Genomic DNA, 12,913 nt, shown 5'->3' on the forward strand with positions numbered 1-12,913 from the left:
ACCTCAATTTGCACTTCAACAGGGCAAAACAAGCCTTCAAAGAAAAGCATAATTTCCAAAATTCCTTCCGTCTGAAATCAGTGTCATAAAATACTGTGGAGTCAGCAGGGTGGAGTGAGGAGGGGCAGTCTGACGTGAACTTAATAAAAGTCTCTGATAATGGAGGTCAGATGACCACAAACACTCACACATCTGTTAATGTTCTTCTGTCTCTCAACATTGAACACTGCTGTGCTCTTGGTGTAAGAAGTATTCAGATCCTTTACTCAAGGACCAATACATTATTGTAAACACAAAACAAGTACAAGTCCTGCATTCAAAATCCTACTTAAGTAAAAGTGCATAAGTATTATCAGCAATAATTTATCAAAAGTAAAAGTGCTTGTTTTGCAGAGAAATGGCCCCATTTACTGATACATTATTTGACATATGAAATTATTAGTGTATTTTAAGTGTTACTACTGATGCATCAATGTGTAAGTGACATTACAGAGTTGTAGTTGGTCGATGTGGAGCTAGTTTTAACTACTGTATATATAAAGTTACTCTACAATGGTTCACAAAAACAAAAATTTGCTACACAAATTAAATATTTTTTTTTATCTTTGCTTTTTAATAAAATATTTCCTAATTTGACTAATTTGGGCCTTTTATGTATAAAAATGACACAATCTGATGATCGGAAATCAGATGGTGAAACTGCTTACAACTCAGACATATGAAATATTACAAGGTGTACTATTTACTACACAAACTACTGTAAGGGGTCAAAACCACAATGCATTGTATTTTACAATTTTTTTTTTTCTGGTAAATCTTAATCTGGAAAAAAAACTGTAATAAAAGCAAAGTACAACCATCCCTCTAACAAGAAGTCAAGTAGCAGAAAAGGGGCCTCAAATTTGGACCGGTTACTGATTTATAAGACCAAGTCCCTTTACCACCTGTCGCGATGTCCACCTCAGTCCTGTTTCGGCTCATTCTTCCTCTTCCCCCATTCCCATTCAGTTTCTTTCCATTAGTTTTTCTCGATTGCCTCGATGACCTGGCTCAAGTGGCCCCAACAAAAAGGGAGATAAGCCAAACAAAATATGTGTATTTAAACTAAACTAAGGGAAATGAAGAATTGTGCTAAATTAAAGTATGAAGTTTGAACATGTGTGGTTTCAGTAGTGTCTGCGCAGGATGATGGATGGGTGTGTGTTTTAGTATGCAAGAAGCAAGATAAATACAGCAAAATCAACAGTCCAAGAAACCAAAGAACACCAAATCAAAGGTAGAACCTGGGGAAAAAACCAGAGGGGAGTCAGCCCACAGGAAGGTCTATCACCTCAGCCCAGCAGCAGCTTCCTAAGAAAGAGAATGAGGAGTTACAAATACTCTACAGGTCAATTGGCCCTTGTGCCCAGAGTTACTGCAATCGGCCTCAGCTCTTCACCTGCAAGGAAGAGAGAGATCGGCTACACCCACACACGACCCCAAAGAGTCATAACTGATCACACACCAATCAGAATAGATGGATAACAGGGCCTGAGTCCGTTCATTCAGTTTTGGAACAACGGAGAGAGACGTGAAAGAAGAGGTGGAGGACACCTGAGAGCAGGAGGAGGAAGATGTGACGGAGGAGGAGGAGGAAATGCAGGAGGAGCAGAGAGAGGAGGAGGTGGAGGACGAGATTCTCCAGCCTGTCCCAGACCAAAGACAGGATGCTGGGGCAGAATGAGTTTTTGTTGTTGTTTGGTGAGTTGGACTGTACAGTACACAGAGGAATAAAAATGTGGCCATGATTAAATTTGTTTTGTTGTGTTCAGCATGTGAAATGGTTTTTGAGGGGGAGAACCAAAGGCAACTTTACTAATAACCAATTTTTGTAGTATTGTTTTGAATTTATCTCACCAGTGTGTCAGACTGTGTTGCTGTGTGTGTGTGTGTGTGTGTGTGTGTGTGTGTGTGTGTGTGTTTGAGTGCAAAGTTTGATTTTTCAGCAAGATTGAATGGTTTTGAGTGGAGAGTTTCATTTTGACCTGAAAATAGAAAGAATGAGGAATTGGGTGGGAAGTTATGGATTTGTGTTTAGAGTTCTAAGAAATGGAGGCATCATTTCAAGAAACGTGTTGAAGCAATCAAGAAAAACTGTAATATCATTCTCCTCTCATCCACCGACTGACACCTGTTCCAGGCTCTACATTCAATTAAAAACTAATGTGGTGTTAAATTTTTCCGACTGTGAACAATTTAAAGTAAAATATTTAAATTTTAAAAGAATGAGCCAACACCTTCCTTTGTGCTTCAAAGCACGACTATGATGATACAGACAGAATTGCACCTGAAATGTGACATGACCTTGGTTGTGGTTGTTATTACTTTTGGATCACAAGAGCTCAAATAGAAGAGTTTGTTCTAAATTACCACTTCTGCAGTGGCCTATCATATTAGTAGTGTGTGGCCAGACATTTTAAAACTTAAAAAATGTATTTTATTAACTGAGCCAGGTACATACTACAACTGAAGAGGCTGTAATGTAATCACCCATTGTTTGCAATTCATTTTAGGAGGTGCAACATTTAGCCACACGAGGGTGCTCTACTGATTCTAAGAGTGTCTCCCATGTACTCCACAGCATATTCTTCAGTAAAACACACTTTACCTAACTTTTTCAGGGCTGAAGCTGATGTGGGCAACAGACAAACAACACAAACAGTCATACATAATATATGCAGTACATTTTCTCTGTCTCAGTATGGCTCTGGGTTAGCTGCAGTGCCTTGAATAATGTCTCTGATTCTCTGCGTGTCTGCCTGCAGCGCTTCATCATGAGGGTTGATCTTTAGAGCAGCTTGGTAGTCTTGTAGCGCTGAGAAAACATGTCACAGGTAGATCAGCTGACAGCACAGAGTAGGACATGGTTACCTGCCATTCAGTCATCACTCACAAAATATGCTACAGTGATGTATTGTTACTATACCATCATGTTTTTAAACACAAGGCAAAAAGCATCTATGTTTGAAGCTTTATCACTGAGTGTATCATTTAAATCAAATTATTAAATCCAAAAGTGTACAGTAACAGTGCACCAAATGAAAATGACTGCTGCTGTTCAAACCTTCTGCATAGAGCTGTAGCTGGCAGAAAGCAGATCCTCGGCGGACGCTGGCTCTGGCTCTGGCAGCTGCGTTTGCAGCAACTGGTGGAGTCAACAGATCAAGTGCCTACAGAAGAACATATGGGCAGATGTTTATTCCTACTTTAAATAAGAGCTTAATACAGCTTTACTATCAGATTATTCAGTAAGTGGCTTATATAATACAGCCCCCTTTCACAGAACAAATGCTTTACAAGAGTAGATAAATTAAAGCCATATACATTATTAGAGACAACAATAAAACAAAAGCAAGAACATAAAAATGGTAAATATCACTAAAAACATAAGCAACAAGAACATAAAACAGTAAAATAATCAAGCAATAAAAATATTCAACATCATGAAAATCGTAAAATAGACAGCCAATAAAATGTAGGCAGTGACAGACTGTAAAACACATGTTTGCAGCATGTGCAAGACAAAGGCCAGCTGAAATAAGTTTTTTTTTTTTTTAAGGCATCAACAGAGACAGCAGAACGTAAGTCTAAAGGGAAGAGTGTTCCACAGCAATAATCCCTGATTTAAAGACCTAAATGGCTTAGTGTTGATATATAGGTGAAGCAGGTCATAAATGTACCCAGGTGTCTGACCATTCAGGGCTCAGTGTCATGTTCAAGAAACCAGTTTGAGATGATTTGAGCTTTGTGACATGGTGCATTACCCTGCTGGAAGCAGCCATCAGAAGATGGTACACTGTGGTCATAAAGGGATGGACATGGTCAGCAACAATACTCAGGCAGGCTGTCGCGTTTAAAACAATGCTCAACTGGTACTAAGGGGCCCAAAGTGTGCCAAGAAAATATCCCCCACACCATTACACCACCAGCAGCAGGCTGAACTGTTGATACAAGGCAGGAAGGATCCATGCTTTCATGTTGTTTATGCCAAATTCTGAAATCAACCCTCTGGCACCAACAACCACCCTCCCCTCTCTTCCCCATTCTGATGCTTGCTTTGAACTTCAGCAAGTTATCTTGGTTGAACCTACATGCCTAAATGCATTAAATTGCTGCAGTGTGATTGGCTGATTAGCTATTTGTGTTAACAAGCAATGAACCGGGTGTACCTAATGAAGTGGCCGGTGACTGTATAGCTGGATATCATCAGGGTAAAAGTGAAAAGGGACAGCTTTTAAATTTGCTAATGAAATGACCTAAGGGGAATATATACAAAGAAAATAAAATCAGGCTCAACACAGAACACATCAGTTTCAGACAGAATAATAATGTAATAACACAGAAAAGCTCTGAGACATAGACCAGTTGTTTTAGAAAATAGCTTTCTTTTTAAAAACTAAACTACATATTTGTGAGACATTTTTTACCAATATAGAAACCAACGAGCTTGGGGCTCAGTGTCATGAACCATTTGGTGTGTTCATGGGATTCCTTGACAACAAGGAAAATATACACCAACACTATCCAAAATTCTGCTCTCACTACAATCGTCCCTCATTTAAAACAGTCACTGTAATAAGCCTGAATGCGAACGTCTTCTAGAAAAATCCAGTTTGAATGGACCTCTGTGAGGACTAATACTGGGGGCCAATCTGCTAGGTCATTTGGTGGAGCAGCAACTGTTCCTTTAGGGTCTGAGCTGCTTGTACCTGATGCTGGCTGTAAATTTCTGGCTGTGCTCATACTGACTGAGGCTGCCTGTGTTTCACCTGGGTCTATGTGACCTGTGCTGGTACTGGCTGACGATCCAGCATCTACTCTACTGACAAACTTACGCATAGCTCCTGTAAATAATAGATCACAATACTGGCTAGATGTTAATGTTATCATGTCCATCAGGCCCAATCGACTTGTTCCCCCGGTTTCCCGTAATATATTTTCAAATGTAAAATACTATGACTTGGTTGAATATGTGATGCTTATTATGTACTGAGATGTGCATCCATATTGGCCAGTCTGCCCCGCTATCATTTTAGGATTCAATGTCTATCCACTGCTTCCCAATTTGCATTAGTCTTGTTTTAAAATAATGTGTGGCTATGAGGGGTGCCATCACATCCGTGTATTGACTGGATGTGTGTATACATGCACATGAACACACGTTCACATGGGACGCAGTTATGTTTTCCGAGCTATAAACCCTGTTGCCTGTCAGCGTTTATCAATCGTAATAAATGTATTTCACTCTAACATTGTTCAGACACAAAGTCTGAAATGCGCTGCTCAGCTGGTCAGCAGGACAGACAGACACATTACACACATTGGCACATTAACCAAACAGGAGTTGTATCTGCTGACATCTGACTTGAAACAGCATGATGCAGAATTGCGTAGTAAACGTGCCCTACACAGCAGTGCGCAGACCTTCCAGGTATTATAAACCCTGTTGCAACATGTTGTTCCCACATGCTCAGTGTGCGATATGCAGCAGAGTGCAGATAAAGATAATGTAAAACACACAGCCAGTGCAGACCTGAGAGGCATCCTCAATGGCTTTGTGAAAATTCCTCAGCTTCAGATGACATGCAGCCCTGTTTGAATACAGAGCTGGGATCTTTCTGTTGAGCCTGATAGCCAGGTTGTAGGCATTCACTGCACCCAGGTAGTCCCCAGCCACAAAACATTTGCTGAAGGAAAGAGCCAAGAGTCAGTTCAGAAATAAAGAAGTTCTTTTGAATAGTTTTGAGAGCACAATTAACTTACTCTCCTTTGTCCTTTAACCAGTCAGGGTTCCTCTGTTCTTTCAGGTCCATCAGATCTTCAACATCTGCATTTACTGAACGTCTGGCTTCAGCTTGTTTTTTGAGCCACTGGTTTGTTAAAAAAAGTGAAATCTTATCCGTGCTAATTCCACTCACAAAGCATATGTTGGATGGAAAACTTTGATCAGAGACAATTTAGTTTGTTAGTTTATGGATAACATAATTAATTTATGGATTTTATGTCCCCCCCCAGAGAAACAGACATTCACACATATTTACTTGAAATCTTTTTCCTGTTTGCTGGTGGGTGCACAGGACTATGTTTCGACAAATATGTGGACAACGCTGACATTTATCCTCGCAGGCATCACAAAAAATGTTCCACTGTTGATAGCAGATCAGCAAATACGATACAGGTAGAAACCGGAAACTGGTGAATACAGAAGTAGTGTAAAAGCCCTTTGAGTGGTCGAAAAGACTAGAAAGGCTATACAAATACGGAGCATTTACATTTACATTGGTATAACCGCCAGAGTTTACTGGCCAGGATGCATCCAAATTAAAAATAATTCGAGTTGAGAGTCACAACTCACAAGTCAAGACAATCTCCAGCTGTCTGAGGAGCTTTTCCTCCATTGGAAACTATCCAATCAGCACACTCATTCACCACCTATCCAGCTCTGCATTTAGGCATTTCGAGTCCTTCTGCATATCACAACTCATTAGGACCCTTTCACCTGAACACAACTCTGCAGAAGAAGAAGTAAACACCCCAGGGAGCACACACATATTTCCACAACCCTGGTGCAATTATAATTGGTAATTCTAATTGGCAATTCATTAACAAATTATTGTGCAGCTGACCGCATCGGTTAATGCCTGCACCCACGAGGCCGACTGACAAAAAATGGATCTGTGGATCAGCAGGCTGCCTTGTGAGCACTCCCCCTTGTGAGTTTTGTGAAGGTGCGGGAAAAAGTTAGTTTGGAGCCCTAAATTTACTCAGTCACCAAGTGACCCTTCGCTAGGCCACGCCCCCCTTAGTTACTGTTGCTAAGTCCGACAAACTGTCGGACCTGTCAGACTTTTATCTCGGCGTTGCCAGTGTCTATCACTGCACTCCCTGGAGAAATATAGTCCAATTTTTGGGACAAAAAGATCTCAGAAAGAAGCAGACAGTTTTGCAGTTGCATTGTGATTTTGAACGTTGTTTTCAGGCTGTCAAACTGACGTGAAAAAAATAATGATAGAAGCTAATGCCTACCAAGAGAGTAAAAGTGAACCACTGCGTTACCTGACTATTGCGAAAGAGGACAATATTACTAAAGATCACACTGTTCCCATATAGCTGGGTAGGTCTCTGTTCACTATACAATTGTTAAAAAGCAGAACTGTAGCACTTTATAACGTAACATTCAGTAGGAAGTTAGCCAGTGTTGGCTAACTAACATTACATTAGGAACAATCCACAGCCAACATTTTTCTGGATTTGTTGTAGGTTTTGGAAAGACAATAAATCGCTCTCTGGTAACGACTGTAACTATTACAAGATGCCCCAGGAACAGCTTTTGACCATATCTTAGAAAAATACAGCAAAGGAAAGCTAGAAAACGGATCCTTTTGCATATGAGTCAATCGAGCGCACCCACGAAAGTGTCGGACCTCAGTTAGAGGGAGACCTATACTGCGCTATGACTGGCCATCTGTGTATTCAGGGCATGGCTTAGCGAAGGGTCAATTCCTACATTAGTCCGAAAGAGTTTTACTGTACATTTGCTTTGTCTTATTATCAGCCTGTCAGTCATCGGTAAAGACATTTCTCTGTTTCCCCTAGGATTTTTTTCAGGGGGGGTGGTAGAACCCCCCGAAACTGGTGTTGTCGTAGACGGGGCACACTAATTTTGCCTGTTGTAGGCTCGTCACCTTCTCCGTTCTTCTTCGACATTTTTACCACTAAAGTTACTACCTCCTATTGGAGCTGAATACAGTTATGCTACATTCACATATTGGGCAACAAGACCACGGATACGGCCCTATGAAAGCCATTTTAATTTGCTGCCAGATTCAGTTAAATTTTTTTCCCAAATTCCATGTTTTTCATTTACGTGTTTTACAATTAAGGCACATTTAGTCAGAATGGCTTGATTTGACTGATTGAATGTAGCGTTACATAAAACAGTTGCTTAAAGCAGTTTGAAATTAATCGGGTTGCATCAAAACTCCACACTGATTTGGTAAACACAAAGCAATGCTTTTTGGCATTTTCATAGTAGACATTCTGACTTAACTTGCTGCTACTAATATTTATAATAAATATTATAATAAGTGTGGCTTTATTCTATTAAAGTGTCCCAGCAAACCATGACGATGTGATAGTGAGCCAGCATGCACAACACTAGAACCCTGAAACTGAAGCAGCTAAATGGGATTCAGCCACCTGTGCTTTTCCCAATGTGACATGTCAAAATGACTATTCTAGCTTGCAGTGGTATACTTGACACTAGAGTTAATTACTTGTTATTCACAGAAAAATGTCTTTACACAACAGTAGTAAATTAAAAAAAGTTAGTCACCACAAGCTGAACAGCTGAAGGGTCAGTGAGATCAAGCATCAAAGTAAGATGTTTTTTGTTGTTCAACCCCTCCTGTCAACTCTTACCTCTTCCTCCTCGGCCACTCTCGATTCCCTGAGGGCTGTTGGGAAAACTCGTGGGGTAAATGTGACTTGAATATTTCCAATAAGTCTTGGAGCAGGCAGGTCCGCTTGTTTTTTCTTGCTTTTTGCTTCACTATTGCAATTATGATCTAAACACAGTAATGTGGTCATTAGCATACCAAAGCCAACTAGTGTAGGAGCATATCTGAGCACACAGGAAATGACTTACCCAGTTTGACCTTTCCTCCAGCTGAACATCCGCCTTCCTGCTTCGCTGTCATGGCTTTCGGTTTGTTTTGATTGCCTCTCTGACTCTGAAGTTTTAGCTGGCCTTCTTTCTCTGATTTTTCATTCTGTCTCAGTTGCCATGCTTCCAGCTCTGCTGTGGTTTTCTCTCGCTCAGTGTCCTTTATTTTCTGGATACTGTCTCTTTCCTCCTTTTCAAGCTGAGATCAAGTAAAACATACAAGTCCTTTTACATTGCACAGCATATTTCCAATGGTCATTTTGTGGGATTTATGGGTAGAGTGTGGCGTCACTGAGTATGTTACCTTCATCATTGTCTGCAGTGCGTATTGTTTCTCTGCATGCTGTTTCTCTGCCTTGGATCTGGAGTCTGAAGAAAGCTTTTCCTGGTATTTCAACAGAGCCCTTTCTCTGACCTCCTTTTTCTTTTCTCTATCAACTGAAACACATCACCTTATAATGGTTAATTAATTGTATCAGAAACTTCAAGTCAAACAAACAAGAATAAGTCTTAGAACCACAGTTCCCTTCTGAACTGAAGAGTTTGTTGATCTTTAACTATTTTAGTTAGAATGCAGAAAGTCAGATCAATCTCCTGTGGTAGAAACTGTGTGGAGTTACAGATGGCCATGACAGGTGGGGAGAATGGAATGGCATTCCGTGTTCAGTAAAGATAGGGAGTCTGGTCGTCACATATGGACACATGCCCAAGACCCCTTAGCGTCAGTTTGTAATGTAGTGGGAACCCTTTAGCTAAAGGTGTAATACAGAAGGGCAAAGAGGAGGTGGTTGGAGTGGTTGGGGTGGACAGGTGGGCCAGAAACTTCACGACATCCTTGTAAAAGAGATTAAAAATCTCAATGGATTTCTTTCCTGGTAAAAAAAAAAATTTAAATTAAAATAAAAAAAGAAAGCGGACTTTAACCCAGGAGACCAGTGTTATTTTCCTGTGTGAAAACTTTCTTTAGAGAAATACGACTGATGTGTGTATCTCACGCATGAGTGGAGGTGTTCAAAGAGGTGTGAAAATAAGAAGAGGGTCAAGAGTTATCATTTTTTAAATCTATATTATTTGAGTTTATAATAATCATTAATACATTTAAAACTTGTTTTTTGAGATAACATATTTTATATGTATCCCCTGATGATGAATTGGTTTGATCAGCAAAGAAGGCACAATTTGCTAATGTGACACAGCTAACTTTAACAGCTGTTAAAAGACAAGCACCCTCATTTTGTGACTATAGGAGCAGGGGAGGCCTTTCTCTCCTATTGAAGTCAGAAAGAGATGAGGAAAATAGAATGAGTGATGACATGAATTGATTTAATGTATTTGGAGTGATGCATTTAAAACAGATTTTCTTTTATTTGTGCATGCATTTAAGATTATGTAAGAGAAGGGATGTTCATTTATTTTGTTTGAGAAGTGTGGCCTACTATATTTAGCCTTAAACATTTAAAGGATTATACTAACATGAGTTATAGAGACCTGCATGATATGTTTGTTGTTGTTTGCAGCAACATGGCCCTTTAAGGAGCTCATTCCAGGTTATGTGTTCAGCGCCCTGCTCTCTGGAATCTAAAGCGAGAGGGGAAGAGGGGTTGACTAGGGAACTTTTAATACAGAAGGTCAGGCCAGCACCTAGTGTTGAAACTACCAAGCATAGATTGGGTGGTGACTTGTGTGGACTTTGGATAGCCAGATATCCCAGAACTCATTTTGTGTGAACAAGCGGCAATGGAGAGGACCCACAACTGTTTACAAAAGTGTGCAAACATTTGTGCTTAATTTTGGGTACTCCCAACCCACACACACAAATACAGACAAATATCCAGCATTTTGAACTCATCTAAACAGTTTTACTAATGCACACATCACAACTTGAATAAAGGTTCATATTTTATGTACAGCATATTTTAACTTCAGGTTCAAAGATCTAAAGCTTGCCGTTTATGCATTTCCATTTTCTTTAGAATTTTCATTACAGATTGTTAAATGTGTGCGCACAGATCAAGTTAAACTTGTGCCTGAGAATCTTTTGATGGTGTCCAGCTCCACGCAGATTAACAAATGCATGCTGTATTTACATGTTGGTGGAAAACTGGGCTTTAAACAGTTTAGTAAAATGACTACAAGGTCAGCTGGATGCTCTTACTTGTAGTTATCATCAGATGCTCCCACACTGTGTTGGTCTTCTTAGGCAAACTGAGCACTACACATCCATTTCCAACCTTTGCTGTGCTTCTGGTATCATCAACAGGTTCAAACAGGAAGGCTTCAAACAGGTATGGTGGGTAGTGCACCTGTGCAGCAAATAAAGTGGAAAACATTTCATAGATACTGAATGGGGGAACAGTCCCTTTCAAAAATCTTGCACTTAAGATCGTAGAGAACTAAGTTACCTTAACTAACGTTATGTTATTGATCTACAAAGAATGAAACACGAGTGTAGCTCAGTTGTAAAAATGTAAATGTTACTGAAATGTAGCGTGTGTCAAATCTAAATGAACGCAATCACAGTTATGTTGTTGTGTCCAGTTTATGTCCTTTAGTGGTGCATTTCTACGTAACTTAGACCGAGTCATTTAAAATGGGGTGAGTGGGACTAACATATACACCAAGTCTACTACTGTTCTTAGCTAACTTTACCTTGAGGTATTCATCTGTAGACAGGATGTCCACTTTCCCAACTTTCGCTCCTTTTAAAGGCACACTTATATAAACCGTCGAATCTGTCTGTGTCCATGAGTAGTCGGTCACTAGCAAAGGCATTTTTCGGCACAGCTAACCTTTGAGTGTCAACCTCCGTTTGTAAGTTGTGCCAGCAGCTACTTAGAAATGGCGGCTCTCCGACTTCAGTTCACTAATTGCGCAAAAATATAGATGTAGTTGGGTGAAAAGTAACTTTGCTACAAGAGACGATGAGTCGTGAATGTTTCATCTGGTCCTGCTGCCTCGCGGCGTCTCGTTGCTATGGTGACCAGAGAGCCATCATGCTGCCTTCACGTTGATCGGGGGAAATGAGAGTTGTTATCGTACATGGGCTCTTCTCATTTCTCCGCCACCTTGAAGGGCGTATCACTTCCTAAAATGCGTCTTGGGGAGACAGGAGATAGGATTCTTGCTGGTGAATGAGTGAGGATTCAGCGGCGGTGATAAGTTTAATTACCATGGCTATGGCACGACCCTCTTGAATAAACCTAACCAACCCATCCAATGAAGGCAACGAGTACTAGCCAATCAGAGATTTTTATAGGTATTTTAAGAGGTAAAGTACCAGGTGAGCTATAATCTGTGAAATATAACTCTTCTGAATGAAATCAACTAATTTCAGGGCAGAAATAACCTTTCAGTCAATAACAAAATCATTTTCTGGCAAGTGAAATACTGCATTTTATGAGTTGTATTGGCCATTTAAAGGTATTTTAACAGGTAAAAAAGAGTGGATTGGTTGGTAGGTCTACACAGCAAGTAAAATAATGCAGAGTCAAAAGGATAATTTCAAAATTGTCTTCATTTTATATCTAAGTTGGCAGTAAGTCATTTTAATTAGGCCACAGCCCCTTTTCCAAATATAAACAAAGATATTACACATAGGCCTACCAAACATCAGTTTTCAGCGGAAAATCTCTTTTCGGCACGACACCAGCTTGGCAATGTGCTCCTCTAGGCCTACTGAAGTAAAAGTGAAATTTGAAGGGATAGTAAATGGTAATGCAATACACTTTTTGTTAAATTCATGGAATATTTCCACATGGTTTGCTAGTTCTCCATTTTGTGTGTGCTCTGAAAAGAAAATCCAGCCCCCCCTCCCCCTCCCCCCAAGCCCTGGTTCTGTGAATGGCTCACAAAAAAGTGGTGTGGACCTTCCCCACAACATTGTTTGCCCCAATCAGCAACAGGTGGTGTGAGGGCTTGTGCACAGGAGCAGTGTCTTCCGCCCCAAGGGACTTTATTTCAGAAAAAATATGTATGGTAGTCAATGGCAAAAGGCAGAGCATTTTTGGATCCCATTTGAATTGTGCCCTGATGTTTGTCAGTTTAAAAGATAATTTTGCGAGTCAAGAAAGTTGCAGGTTGGCGTAAAACAGTAAAGTTAGTTTTGTGTGAAAACCACTACTACTAGGAAGTCAGACACAGAACGACATAGAGAATCCGGTCAATTTTCCGAATAAAACACCCTGTGCAGACACCATATTGTAGGCTATA

At 40.2% G+C, this 12,913-nt stretch overlaps 1 protein-coding gene across 1 annotated transcript; it reads right to left on the reverse strand.

Moving 5' to 3' along the window:
- Positions 1-619: 619 nt before the first annotated feature.
- dnaaf4 (dynein axonemal assembly factor 4) lies at positions 620-11,773 on the reverse strand. The gene is made up of 9 exons (XM_046038161.1): positions 11,354-11,773; positions 10,860-11,007; positions 9,009-9,142; positions 8,687-8,903; positions 8,461-8,606; positions 5,803-5,909; positions 5,573-5,726; positions 3,104-3,209; positions 620-2,854 (listed from the first exon to the last, which is right to left on the reverse strand). The coding sequence occupies exons 1-9, from the start codon at positions 11,474-11,476 to the stop codon at positions 2,736-2,738; spliced, it is 1,254 nt and encodes a 417-aa protein (XP_045894117.1). The 5' UTR covers positions 11,477-11,773; the 3' UTR covers positions 620-2,735.
- Positions 11,774-12,913: the final 1,140 nt, after the last annotated feature.

Source organism: Micropterus dolomieu, linkage group LG22, assembly GCF_021292245.1.
Source record: "Micropterus dolomieu isolate WLL.071019.BEF.003 ecotype Adirondacks linkage group LG22, ASM2129224v1, whole genome shotgun sequence".
NCBI lineage: Eukaryota > Metazoa > Chordata > Actinopteri > Centrarchiformes > Centrarchidae > Micropterus > Micropterus dolomieu.

Bases quoted from the DNA above. Each gene is read 5' to 3' on its own strand.
- dnaaf4 (XM_046038161.1), bottom strand. From the start codon at position 11,476: ATGCCTTTGCTAGTGACCGACTACTCATGGACACAGACAGATTCGACG. The intron at 11,008-11,353 runs GTAAAGTTAGCT...TTTGCTGCACAG, and splicing joins CTACAGATGAATACCTCAAG to GTGCACTACCCACCATACCT. The intron at 8,607-8,686 runs GTAAGTCATTTC...TACTGTGTTTAG, and splicing joins TGGAGGAAAGGTCAAACTGG to ATCATAATTGCAATAGTGAA.